At 44.2% G+C, this 12814-nt stretch overlaps 2 protein-coding genes across 2 annotated transcripts in view; one reads left to right on the plus strand and one right to left on the minus strand.

Annotated features, from left to right (window-relative positions):
- Window positions 1-885: 885 nt before the first annotated feature.
- cdkn1ca (cyclin dependent kinase inhibitor 1Ca) lies at window positions 886-2118 on the minus strand. The gene is made up of 2 exons (XM_023393184.2): window positions 1569-2118; window positions 886-1455 (listed from the first exon to the last, which is right to left on the minus strand). Exons 1-2 carry the CDS (start codon window positions 1990-1992, stop codon window positions 1355-1357), a joined length of 525 nt encoding a protein of 174 aa, XP_023248952.1. The 5' UTR covers window positions 1993-2118; the 3' UTR covers window positions 886-1354.
- Window positions 2119-3320: 1202 nt separating this feature from the next.
- The window catches only part of trpm5 (transient receptor potential cation channel, subfamily M, member 5), an 18475-nt gene continuing 8981 nt past the window's right edge, over window positions 3321-12814 (plus strand). The window contains exons 1-12 of the mRNA XM_023393159.2: window positions 3321-3532; window positions 5008-5075; window positions 6084-6240; window positions 6361-6541; window positions 7028-7194; window positions 7338-7515; window positions 8853-8917; window positions 9326-9511; window positions 9819-9918; window positions 10099-10217; window positions 10565-10906; window positions 11980-12123. Coding sequence (XP_023248927.1) covers window positions 3497-3532; window positions 5008-5075; window positions 6084-6240; window positions 6361-6541; window positions 7028-7194; window positions 7338-7515; window positions 8853-8917; window positions 9326-9511; window positions 9819-9918; window positions 10099-10217; window positions 10565-10906; window positions 11980-12123 — 1743 coding nt within the window. The 5' untranslated portion in view covers window positions 3321-3496. The remainder of the gene's footprint in view (window positions 3533-5007; window positions 5076-6083; window positions 6241-6360; window positions 6542-7027; window positions 7195-7337; window positions 7516-8852; window positions 8918-9325; window positions 9512-9818; window positions 9919-10098; window positions 10218-10564; window positions 10907-11979; window positions 12124-12814) is intronic.

Consider the following 12814-nt stretch of genomic DNA (forward strand, 5'->3'; position numbering starts at 1 on the left):
GGGGGGGTCCTAAGGGCTGATTTGCAGGTGAAATAGATGGCACACTCTGCTTTGTGGTCATTGTCCTGCACTCCGGCCAGATGGCCTCTGAAAACGCTTTAGAGCTGAAACCCCGCGACACTGTGGGAGTGCAAACGCTTCTGTGGGATTTGGTCTCACTAATGGGCTAATTTGGCAGTTACAGCTCATATTAACGGATATAATTTTAAGCCTGACAGCACAGTGCTTATGACTGTGATTATGAATCATTTCATAATACATCCTGGAAAATGCAATTACTCTAAAACCTTTTTTTTTTTTTTCTTTTCTTTCTTTCTTTCGTTTGCCAAACTTGCAACTCCTCCGATGAACACTTTTTTTTAATGAACGTGGTCATCTGCGGCTGCCGCTAACCCAAAGACCTGCTCTCTCATAAGACTGCAGCCATGCTGGAATAACAATCATTCTAAACCTCTGTTCACCAGTGGGTATAATCCTAAACCTCAGATTGGTATTTAGTGGCTTTTATATAAAGTGGTAGTCACACTCGTAATGACTGGAACTGCTGTAAAAACATTTGAAGAAAGAACAGCTGCAGTGTTCAACGCTGTTCAGATAACTTGTCACCAAGCAGAGGAGACGTGTCGCACATTAACGCACAACTAAACCCTGAACTGACGTAGCTTCCTGAAATGTTTTGTCACATTTTATTAAAGATTAAGTATCTAGGAGTGAGTTTACTGTCAAATGTGTAAAGAATCGTCTCCATATTGAAAAAGGTTTGGGGGCAAATAACTAATGAATTCGCATTTATCAACAAGCGAATATGGATTATTGTGTGTAAGTGAACTGGAAAAGTTCCCCATGAAGAAAACGCAACAACCACAAAATAAGAAGTACAGTTAGTAACTCTGAAAAAAATAGTTTATTAAAATTACAACTTTGTAAACATTTTACAATCTTTCTGATCTGCATCTCAGTTAGTTCAGGACAACATATAGTGCTTTTTATATATAGGTAACACAATTAACACAAGTAGCTCAGCACAATACATTCATTCACCAAGAAGGTTGACAAACACATGAAATATATAGAAATAAAAATTAAAAAAAAAAACACACAACTGGATAAGTTAACAAACACACTTGTGACGTCACTGGTGAAGAAAATGAAAACACATTAAATAATAATTAAAAAAAAGTTTCCATAAATAAAATAAATAACACTTTGTCATGTCAGGCACAAATGATACAACTGAAAAGATAATAAAATAAATAAAATAAAATAAAATCCCTTTGGTGCAGTGAATGGGCTTTGGTTCAGTCCATGAAAATTACTGTAGAAATATAAATAATTTCCATTTTCAGCAGCAGCCTCATCTTATAGTTTTGCACAGAGCTGCTTCAGAGGAACTTGTGTGGGGAGGATTCAGGATGCTCTTGGTCTCTGTCGTCCTCCTTCTCTTCGGGAAAAAGTCTGTGAGAAAAAACAAGAAAGAAAATGTTTGGTCACTTGACATTCTCTCAAACAGACGGATGTCACAGGATGAAATAAAAAGTCATTATGTTTCTGTGAGACTTCCTCCTCACCTGTAATTCGCGCGTTGTCTCTGGGCTTCGCCGCCGCCTTGGAGAGCGTCCTCTTCCTCCGGACGGGCGTCACTTCAGCGGGACACTTGTGCGTGTTGGAGATGCGGGAGCAGTTCTCCTGGTCGGCCCCCGCGCTCCCTTCACGGTCGCTCAGCCTGTCGTCATCCTCAGTGTTGGGACGGCCGAGCGCGTCCTTCAGCTGTGCGGACTCCTGATAGAAAGCTGCAGCGCGGTCCGCGGGCATCTCCTCCCACTCGAACCTGCCGAGAAGAGGCACGTCAGCCTGGAAGTTAAAGTTCCAGCGGCGGCTGTCCTGCTCGGTCATCTCCCTCAGCTTCAGCGTCAAGTCCCGGCGCAGCTGCTCGTGGTCCACCGGGCCAAACAGACTCCTGCAAACCGACTCTCTGCGCCTGGTGGAAGTCATCACTCAGTGGTTCTGGTCGAGTTATGATGGTCAAAGTCTGCGTGTTAGTTTAGGTTGGAAGGATATTGTTGCTGTCTCTCCGCTCTGGCCTGCTCTGCTCGTCACATGGATGCGGGACTATTTAAAAGCTGCAGGGCGCACGATGCTCTGTTGGTACACAATGAGCAGCGGATGTTGATTGGCTGCAGCTGTCTGCATTGAGGGATGAGGGGAGGGGACGAAATCCATTCATTGTGTGATGAGGAGGAGCACTGACACCATCAATCAAAGTCTCTGGAAGTCTGCCCTCTAAGTAACCATCAGTTCTGAGTCAATGTCTGATGTCATTTGCCTTTTCAACACAAAATCTTGTCACTGAGAGTTCATCCTACTTTTCATTTGCACGGCTGCGAGCTGCCACCCAGTGCAAAACACTCTCTCTGAATGAGACGGTACCAACCCGCTGCAGCGCACTTCAGCCTCCAGGGAACAGCGATGAGTGGCCACTACAGGCGCCTCTGCTGCCAAAGTCCTCCTGCCAAGATGAGGCTGAAAGTAAGTGCATGGTCTAAAATGAAAAGTAGTTCAAGTCAGGAAGAGGGGATTTAGTTTCAGTTACATATAGGTCATGACTATAGTAATTAAAAAGTCATTGCTTTAATTGCTTTTTGTCCCCAGTGAAAGAAGAGTTGTTCTAAGGAGGTTCTAAAGTAATTTTTTTTTTGTATTTGTGTTAGAAACCAAATCAATTTGGTTACTTTATGTTAATTATATTATAATTTCTGCTTGATTAAACAGATTTTTTTGGCTGAGAAACTTGAAGGAGGCGCCGCTCTCACTCACACTGTTAAATACTTCCCAAGCTGCCAGTTAAATCCCAGTCTGATTCAACCTGATCACTGGGCAGCTCCACTGGAAACATTGGGGATTATGGGTCTTGCACAAGGGCACCTCAGTGATGGCAGTGAGGGGAGGGGCCGTTCACTTTCCCCTCTCTAAGCTGTCAGTCCAGCACTGACGGATCTGTGCTGCAATGGAGGCCGAGCAAAGAAAAGTAAGCATAGATGTTATGATGGTGCACAATACTATCATGGAACTCGTCAGACAATCATTCTGATATATATTACACATCGTCTCCATTTCACTCATATTAAAAATGGCAAAGTTGTCACACTGACAGAAGCTAATGGGAAAAATGACAGTTTTTTTTGTTGCATTAATCTATTTTCCGTGCTGCTGATTTGCAATTTGCATTTTTAATTCTGTATAATTCTTTAGTTGCACATGACTTGGACTTGAACAGTAAAGGATTCTTGTGAGTGTCTGTCTTTAGGAGTGTTTTGGTGCTGATGGGAGCGGCTGACCAACATGCAAAGCAAGGCAGCGAGGCCGTGTCGGGATTGGCCGGAGGGAGAGCCCCACCTTTGTCCCACTTCCTGACGGGCCCCGGGTGGCTGACCTGAGGGATGGGAGGAATGAAAAGCTCTCACAGGTGCGTGGTGGCCGGAGGAGTCGAGGAGCGTCGATGTCAGCCATGCAGCAGAGACAAGACACACCTCTGGTGAGTATGGTGGAGTATGGTTTCTCTGTTTATTCACTTCACACCTCAATGTGAAAGAATTCTGCCTGGTATAATATATATGTTGTAGCTGATGATGAATGTTTTAACAACCTCCTCCTCCTCCTCCACTCACACTGTGTTTCTGTATGTCAAGGGCGGCAGCACAATGTGGGAGATTCATCCTGAGATTTATGTGTTGAATAGAGTAAAACTTGATTCTACATGATTCTAGACCTGGAGGTTATAATTACAGTCGACCTGAAGATGAGGCAGAAGTTGTGGGTTTAATCATTTTCTCAAAGAGAAGCTCTAATATACCCACAGTATTACTAATGAAGACACATTTTATGTGTTTCTCCTAATCAATAATCAGCTTTAAATCAATACTTTCAATACTCACAAACTTTTTAACTCTCGTGGTTTATGGTGTTAAAAATATGAGGAGCCACGTCCCTTTTCTGGATTTTTAAACCACAATTTGTACAATATTGGTTCCTAATTATGTCCTTTCATAGCAAACCTTAAGATATAAGCCTGTAAGATATACAGTATGTGCATCGCTGCATTCACAGAAACTGCTTTTCACAAAAGGATTTTATTTTGTTGAAGCTTTTTGTGTTTAAATTTCAAGAGGAACGGTTTCCTGCATGTGTCTAAGAGGAGATTGTTGGGTCCAAAGAAAGATGTAAAGTGTGTTTTGTGTGTAAAGGTGTTTGTTGTTTTTTTTGGTGAAACACAAAACGCGCACAGCTGGACGTCCTCTCCACCTCTACCTCTGCATGCAAATCGTCCTGTTTGCATGCCCAGTAGTCTTCTCCCTCCCAGACTCAGAGCTGTAGTCAAATAAAGGCTCCCACAAGACAACACTTACATGAAAGCAGACGGTGTTAACCGCAGCACCACAATTCTATTAAAAACTCTGTGTTTAATTCAACGTGCACGGGCACACCACTGCTTTTTGTCAGTGCAATAGCCGCTTGTGTTGCCTCATTGTTTTATTCATCTTTCAACCAGCAGCTCAAGTGCCCATGCAAATAACGCTGGCTGATAAAAGTCTGTGTTTACTCAGGCAAATGGATAATCATATCAATAATGAACGAGTTTACCGTCTGAACCCGGGTGTCGTTTATTCTCATGAAAAGAATCACTCAGAGATAAACAGACTGTGGCTGTTTTCAGCCGGGAAAACAATAACTTACTCGACAAAACCAAGTCGTGATGTCGAAAGCAACGTCGTGCACACTGACGTCAGAAGGGTTCAGAGGTTCGACGCCGTGACGCGGTTTTCCTCTGTTTCACGCACTTTATGTGATTGACAGCGGTTTGTGTATTTCAAGTTCAAACATCAGGCAGGAAGCTCTTTGCATGCGAAGCGAGGATGAAAATTCTGCCAACTTTGCATTGACCACGAGTCTCTCTAAGAAGGTTTCCAGCTGTAGGTCATGACGTATTCACAGGTGTTCATTCGTTTACAGGGGACACTGCAGCCGCAGACACGCTGCCTGAGATGTGGCGACGTACTGGAGTGGTCGGAGGAGCACAGGTGTGTGTGTGTGTGTGTGTGTGTGTGTGTGTGTGTGTGTAGAAGTCAGTAATGAGCCCTATGAAGTGATAAATACAGTACATTCATCACAGTTGGTAGAAACCTCTTATCTGAAACAAATGACGGAGCTGTATTAGTATTCACGACAAAGACATCACCATCACGGCGTCTGAAAAGAGACATTTGCAAGCATCCAGATCAGTCCAGTGATTAGCACAGCCAAAGTGGAAAGAGGTGCTACAGGAAGCAAACATTTGCACTGGACTAACAAGCCTTAACTAATTCCAAGTACAGTTTTCTATTTAAATAATTCATGAGAGCTGGTCATTATTTCTCGCTGTAGAACGGAAAGCTTTAAGTCCAGTGTTAAATACTGAGAAAAGCAAAGTGCTACATTTTTGATAGAGCAGATTAAGGACAAAGCGGCCGAGCTATAAAGAAGTCTTAAAGAACGTTCAACAGGGCAGCATCATCCAAATGAGTTGTTTTTAATGAATCCATCTCTGCATCTGGATCTGCCTCAACATAATATGAATCATGACCCCGTCTGGAAATTATTAAAGCTTTGCCCAATTAAAGTGAGGGTTATAGTGTTGTAGAGAATAATGAGTTGTTCGATGTCCAATTATCTGTCAGAAGAAAAAAAAGGGGGATGTCAAAAAGAGATAGATAATTCCCGTGGAGTCATTATTTGGCTGTGCAGGAGTTTCGTGGTGGAATTAATCATTTTTGTGTTCCCGACCCACGGCTTTACTTTCCTGCAAATGTTTTTGAAATTTCTTTGATCAGCATTAGAAGCCTCCCACTAAACAACAAACAAACAGAACAACACAAGAAACTCCTCGATGGACAAAATGGACAAAAGTAGAGACTGAAAAGCCGAGAGAGTGACTCCTCAGTCTACAGCTCTGCAGCAGGAGCAGCAGGACAGGATGGTTTCTGTTGTGTTTTGGTAGCAGGGTCTGTATGGTACAATTCACATATCCATTTAACGCGTGTTTCTCTCAGCGTCCTGCTGGGCTGCTCCTGCTGCTCCACGGTGGATGAGACACTGGAGAATGTAGCCAGAGGCCTGGCCAGCAGAATGAAGAGGGAGAGGAGTCACTGGGCCGCCGGACGAGTGGGCGACATCGACTTCGTTGGCTCCACAAAGACGAGAGGAAAGGTGAAACTAGACAAACACCCAGGGGTTATGTGACAGAAGGAGGAAAAGTTTGGAGATGAAATGTTGTTGTTTTTTTTTGAGTCGGACTGTTGACACTTCGACTCGTGTCTTTCCACTCAGTTTATGAGGGTGTCCAGCAACACGGACCCGGTGCTGATCTACCAGATGCTGACGGAGGAGTGGGGCCTGGCTCCTCCACACCTGGTGGTGGCACTGGTGGGAGGAGATGAGGTGGCTCAGATGAAGCCCTGGCTCAGGGACACTCTGAGAAAAGGACTTGTGAAGGCTGCACAGAGCACAGGTGATAATAATAATAATAATAATAATAATAATAATAATTAACAAATAAAACGTTGTGTTTTGAAAGCACCGCTCAGGGACTGGGTTCTCTGCCGCCCTCTGTTGACCAGTAGCAGAACTACGAGAAAACACATCACAGAGATGAAAGCCAGTCTTTTATTTAGATGTATGAGGTCTAAAATAAGAGGCATGAATTATTTATAGGATTTTTTTTAATTGCATGATTGGTCAAATATTTTCATGAATTTTAATGTATGTAAGGAGGACTAACGCTGAATGCTTTAGCACCACAACTATATAAGGCGATAATCTAATTAGCATCATCAATAGACCAGCTGCTCGTCTGAAATCCAGGACACAGCTCTCTAGTTTGATACATACACGTAATAAGGGTTTGTCTGCACAAATGCCCCATACACACACACCCACACACACACACACACACACACACACACACGTATGTATGTGACTGCTTCTCTGTTCTCAGGTGCATGGATTTTAACTAATGGCCTTCGCTTTGGCATCACCAAGCACTTGGGCCAGGCGGTGAGAGATCACTCCTTGGCGAGCACCTCCTCTAAAGTTCGAGTAGTGGCCATTGGCATCGCACCATGGAACATGATTCACGACCGACAAGCTCTCCTCACTGCCAAGGTTTCAGGACACACACGCACACACACACACACACACACACACACACACACACACACACAAGACAACACAGCAGCAAATATTTTCACCCACTGTGTTAACGCTGTCCTCTGTCTCCCCTGCACGCCTGCATCCACGCCTTCAAGCCGGACGAGCCTGTCGCGTACAAGCCACAGGACCTGCCTCACGGGTCGGTCTACTCCCTGGACAGCCACCACTCTCACTTTGTGCTGGTGGAGGAGGATCCCAACAGAGCGGGAGCCACCAGCGAGATGAGGGTGAAGCTGCTCAAGCACATCTCTCTTCAGCGCACTGGTTACGGAGGTAAAGCCGTCTATAGGTCCCTGCTGGGAACCAGTGATGAGAGTGAGCATCTGTTACTCCAGCACCAGTCACCACACCAGAGTCCTGCACGTTTACTTATATAACATTTACAGAACTATAAACTGTAAAACGTATTTAAATATTAAAAGTAGAAGCACTCGTTCTAACAAATTGTCTCTTTTGAGGTATTGAATTATTATATTATTTATAATGCATTAAGCATTATTTCACAGTGGCGAGTTGCTGCTTCACATACTGATAGCTTAAAAAAGCCCTTGCTTCATATTTTATGACCTTTTTATGTGGCTTGTTGTAAAATCTAAATTGTACACAAATGCAGTAGTAGAGTAAACGCACATCAGCTCAGAGCTTTTTTACTGTGGCAGCAAGTGAAACTCCTCATCGCCCATGGGAAATAAAAAATGCATTTTAAAGAGTGAAATAGAGACTCCCGGAGAGAGGTGTGCACTGTCTCCTGGAGAGGAGCGAGTGAGCAGACGTTTTTCTCTCTCTCTCTTTTGGTTTTAAACCACAAACTTGGATGAGGTGGATAACTGGTGCTGCTCCGCAAAAACCCTGAACAATCAAAGGTAGTCTGGAGTTCTCTCGTAAAACAAACAAAGAGTTTGTTTACTCCAGAGTTCATGTTTTTACTCTAACAAATGTGTTTAGTTCATTTGTGCTTGTTCGTATCCACGTCTGCTCGCTCGCAGTCACTCTTCTTCTCTGCCTGCTTCTTTGTGCGTTTACCACCAACACCTGACGGCCAGTGGAGCAGCCTCAAACGAGCGTCAGGGAAACCAATCATGTGACTCGCACAATCATGAGTACGAAAACAAACAAAACAGGGAAAACATGCGACATTAAAACCTCCAGGATACTTTTAAGTTGAAAAATGCTTTACAGTTCGCTCTTACTTCCTTTCAACACCACTGTTGAGAAAGGTTGTATCATGTTTTATCTTACTGGGAAACACCAGCACATTGTATAAGACATAGTAGGTTTCCTCACAAAGGGGTCACAACATAAATATGCAGAGAGAGGGATGCAACTGATGTTTATTCTTCCTGACTTTTGTCATTTAACAGTTGAACTCCACAACCGCTCATAATTTACCAGTGAGGTGACGTCATCCTTTGGTTTAACTGGGAGACGAAGGGAACCAGTGAAAGAGATGTTTTTCACTTGGTGTGGGAAGAAAACTTCAGTCAGACAGTGGTTGTTTAGCGGTTGACAGGAGAAGCTGATGCACCAGTCAAACAGTAGTGGGAGGTATAATGAATTTTACACACTCTTGAGATGCAAATTATATTGTTATGAATTTTCGGTTCCTTCAGGCGCGGGGAGTTTTGAGATCCCTGTTCTGTGTCTCTTGGTCCACGGGGAACCCAAGATCCTAAAGGTGAGTTCTGTTTCGTTGCGCAATCAGCAACTCAAGAACTTTAGACGTGACCGCGAAGAGACTTTTTAAAACCCAGATATCTGTTTTGTCACGTGAATGTGAATAATCTCACTTTGAACAGTGGCCTGAGAATTAGGCCCCGAATCAAATTTCGTCTGGGCCGCCTCCTGAAGTAGCGGGCCAGAGCCAGACTGTGAGACAAATTATATCTGTTTACACAAAAACCAATCTCTTCAACTCAAAAGCCTGCCCTGCTTATTTGCATAAACAGAGCTATAACTGAGGAGATTAGAGACGGTTTACACTGATCAATATGACTGTCTGTCGATTGCGAAGTTATTAAGTAAAAACATGATGCCATTTTGTGAGTTTGTCTTCATGTCTGAACACTGTGTCCTTTTTCTGCAGAGGATGTATAAAGGCATTGGCAATTCAACACCATGGCTGATCCTGGCAGGCTCGGGAGGCGTGGCCGACATCCTCGTCACGCTGATGAATAAGGGGTGCTGGGATACGGACAGTGTTCACGAGCTGCTGCTGGACACCTTTCCAAATGCCCACCACAGCACAGACATCAGTAACTGGGTCAAGCTGGTGAGAGCGATGTGCACAGCACGGAGGCAGGCGCATACACGGATACGCACACATCTCCAGCACTGCCAGAAAAATGGGGCACAGTGGGAAAGATTGCGAGAGGAGCTAATGTGGGATTTTTCAGCCTTATCTTCAAAAATTTGTATGTGATGACCTAATTAAGGGTTTGAAGGAGGAGGGAAAGATACCAATAATGTGAGATATTTTTTTTTTCAAGCCGACATACACAGGGAAACGGTTGTAAAAATACACATAACTTAAATCAAGTGGGGTGTTAATAATAACTGACTGTCATCCTGCCAATCAGATCCAGAAGATACTTGATCACGGGCATCTCCTCACCGTGCACGACCCCGAGCAGGAGAGCTCGGAGCTGGATACAGTCATTCTCAAAGCTCTCGTCAAGGGTAAAGCACTTGTTGTGAGAGCTACTGTATGTGATCAAGAAACTTGCAATTTGACTTTGCAGTTGCATGGAGAGAGAGAGAGAGAGAGAGAGAGAGAGAGAGAGAGAGAGAGTTAGCCTTGACATTTCGGGCCCTTCATAATTTGTTGACATCTTGTGTGTCTGTGTGTTTGCGCATCAGCTTGTAAGAGCCAAAGTCAGGAAGCTCAGGACTTCCTGGATGAACTGAAGCTGGCTGTGGCCTGGAACCGGGTGGACATCGCCAAGAGTGACATCTTCAACGGGGATGTGGAGTGGAAGGTGAGATCAATACAGAGTGATCTGATTAGAGGTTTGTCACACTCCGGTAATTACATTACATTAGTCTTATATTCAGTGTGTTTAACAAAGAAAAGTTCAATCATGAATGTCTTCCATCCCTAGAGCCAGAAAAAAGCTTGTCTGAGCTTTTCTTTTATTTTTAATCCTATTTGTCATTATTTGTATTCAATCAATATGAAAATGATTTATTGACGAGTGACTCATTAGACAGCACAAAAACAAGAGTGGCAAGCCAGTGCACATTTTAGTAAATAAGAAAAGAACCCAGCAATTACAAAAACCTTTCCACTGCTCTGTGAGTCACTGTAACACGTGGATCTTTGCAGGCGTGCGACCTGGAAGAGGTGATGATGGACGCGCTGATCAATGACAAACCAGACTTTGTGCGCCTTTTTGTGGACAACGGGGTGAACCTGGGCGAGTTCCTTACGTACGGTCGCCTGCAGGAGCTCTACTGGTGCGTGTCAGAGAAGAGCCTGCTGCACAACCTGCTCCTCAAAAAGTACGAGGAGAAGCAGCTCCTGCTCGGAGCCGCCAGGTCGCCCGGTCCACCTGGGCACCACCCGCCCGAGCAGGGGAAACCCCGCTTCACCCTGTACGAGGTCGCCAAGGTGCTGAAGGACTTCCTCCATGACTCCTGCAAAGGCTTTTACCAGAAGAGTCCCACAGTGAGTGTACTCTGTCACAAAAGCTCCAGTAAACTGTATACACTGCACTGAATAAGAAATCCTTCAGATGATGAATTGGGTTCCACCTTTTGCTGTGTCTTGCAGCTGCTCTCATCCTTTTCAACCTGTGACGCCATAAAGTGAAGTGATGTGTGTTTGTGACCCTTTGACACAGTTTGCATTTGTCTGAGAGTTGTGAGCAGAGAGTGATATTTCACTCCTAACCCTCTCAGACTGTTTCATTTCAAACTGGAGGATGCAGAGAAATAGACGATGCGCAGACTTCATGGTAAACTCACTTCCTGGAAAACGGTGACTCTCATCCTGCAGAAGTGAAACAGAAAGTCAGACCAATAACTTCATCACAGTTTTTAGTTAATCCTGCTCTTCTGTCTCAGCTTTTCTCTCCTAAAGTGACGTCCCATTGTTTTTACCCTTTGGGAGGATCTTCCATCTGCGTTACCCCGTGATACTGTTTCAGGAATTACATCATGTTATTGAAGTCATGGAAAATTGGATTTGATTTGTGTAGCCCTGTTTGTCATGATGCAGCCCCCCTGCACAGATCCAGACCCCCCAAGTTAGGGGGGGGGGGCACTGCTTCACTTTCACCATAACTGCAGAGAGGAAGAGGCCATGGATCATCATCGCAAATCTGCAGTTACATCCTGAGAAATCTTGTCTTAACATATCCTCAGGATGTGCATATTAATGACCTCTCTCTCTGTTGTGTAACGTATGTCGTTTGTATCATGCTGCACAGCTAAAAAAAAAAGGTGATAATCTCAGGGAGGAAATTACACATCAGACCATGAACAAAATCAAATTGCTTTTGTTTTTTTGTTTTTTTTGGCTCAAGGTTTGTCTGTTCAGCGTGTTTCGTAGAAATCACTCTCTGCATTTTCGGAGATATGACAGACAGACAGACTACCAAATAAAAATCCCCGTCTTGGCAGAGGGAGTAATTGGTTTTACAATATTGACTGCCATAGATTGTACGACTTATCTAATAACGGCATGTTCTGCAAACTGAGTAGACTTAATACATGTAGTGTGCTGTCTGTGTGCTCCAGGAGAAGCCGGCGAAGGGTCGACTGTTCCACAGCCAGAAGAACCTGGCTGAGTTAGAGGAGCGCTCTGAACATCCTTGGAGGGATCTCTTCCTCTGGGCCGTCCTTCAGAACCGACAGCAGATGGCTAACTACTTTTGGGCCATGGTCAGTCTTGTCAGCTTCTTTACTGTTTTCAGTTCCAGCTCGTGCTCGCTCAGTGCTCGGCGCTTCAATCAATAAAAGTCGAATTTTGCCTGGCATTGGCAAAAAAACCAAAAAACCAAAAAACAAACACTCAAACCAAACTTAAGTGAGATGAATTATACTGTGCTAGTTTGTATTCTGAATTCAGCATGAACATGAGTAATGTGGGCCGGCGCAGTGCAAGTGCAGGTCAGTCCTGCCATATGAAAATGTCACTCTAGATAAAAGAGCTCGGCAAACGGCATATTTACCAAGAGCTGAGGTGAACTAAAAAGCTATCTTATCTCCAAGAACATTATTCAAATGAAGGTCAGGCCGCTGGCTGGGGCAGTATATTCAAGCAGCGGCGCACCAGTGGTGAGGTGGTGCAGGCGTGTCTGAAGTCCTGAGGAAGTTAATGAGAAATATATCCTGACATGTAATGGATGCTCTATGAACAGTTTAAATGACACCCGTCACTGGTAATTGCTCTTTGTTTTCAACATATTTTCAAGGCGCCTTTTATTTCTTTATTGCCCTCCCCTGATCCAAGGGGAGCCAATTACTGTAATCTCACAAGCGGTCACCGCGATGTGCTCCTTTCCCTGCGTCTTATTTCAAACATTATCTGAAATTATGGTAATTGCATTCACTGAGTGTACAGCCCCCCACC

Source organism: Seriola lalandi, unplaced genomic scaffold (genome assembly GCF_002814215.2).
Source record: "Seriola lalandi dorsalis isolate HSWRI2012SDOR001 ecotype SW California unplaced genomic scaffold, Sedor1 jcf7180002054929, whole genome shotgun sequence".
NCBI lineage: Eukaryota > Metazoa > Chordata > Actinopteri > Carangiformes > Carangidae > Seriola > Seriola lalandi.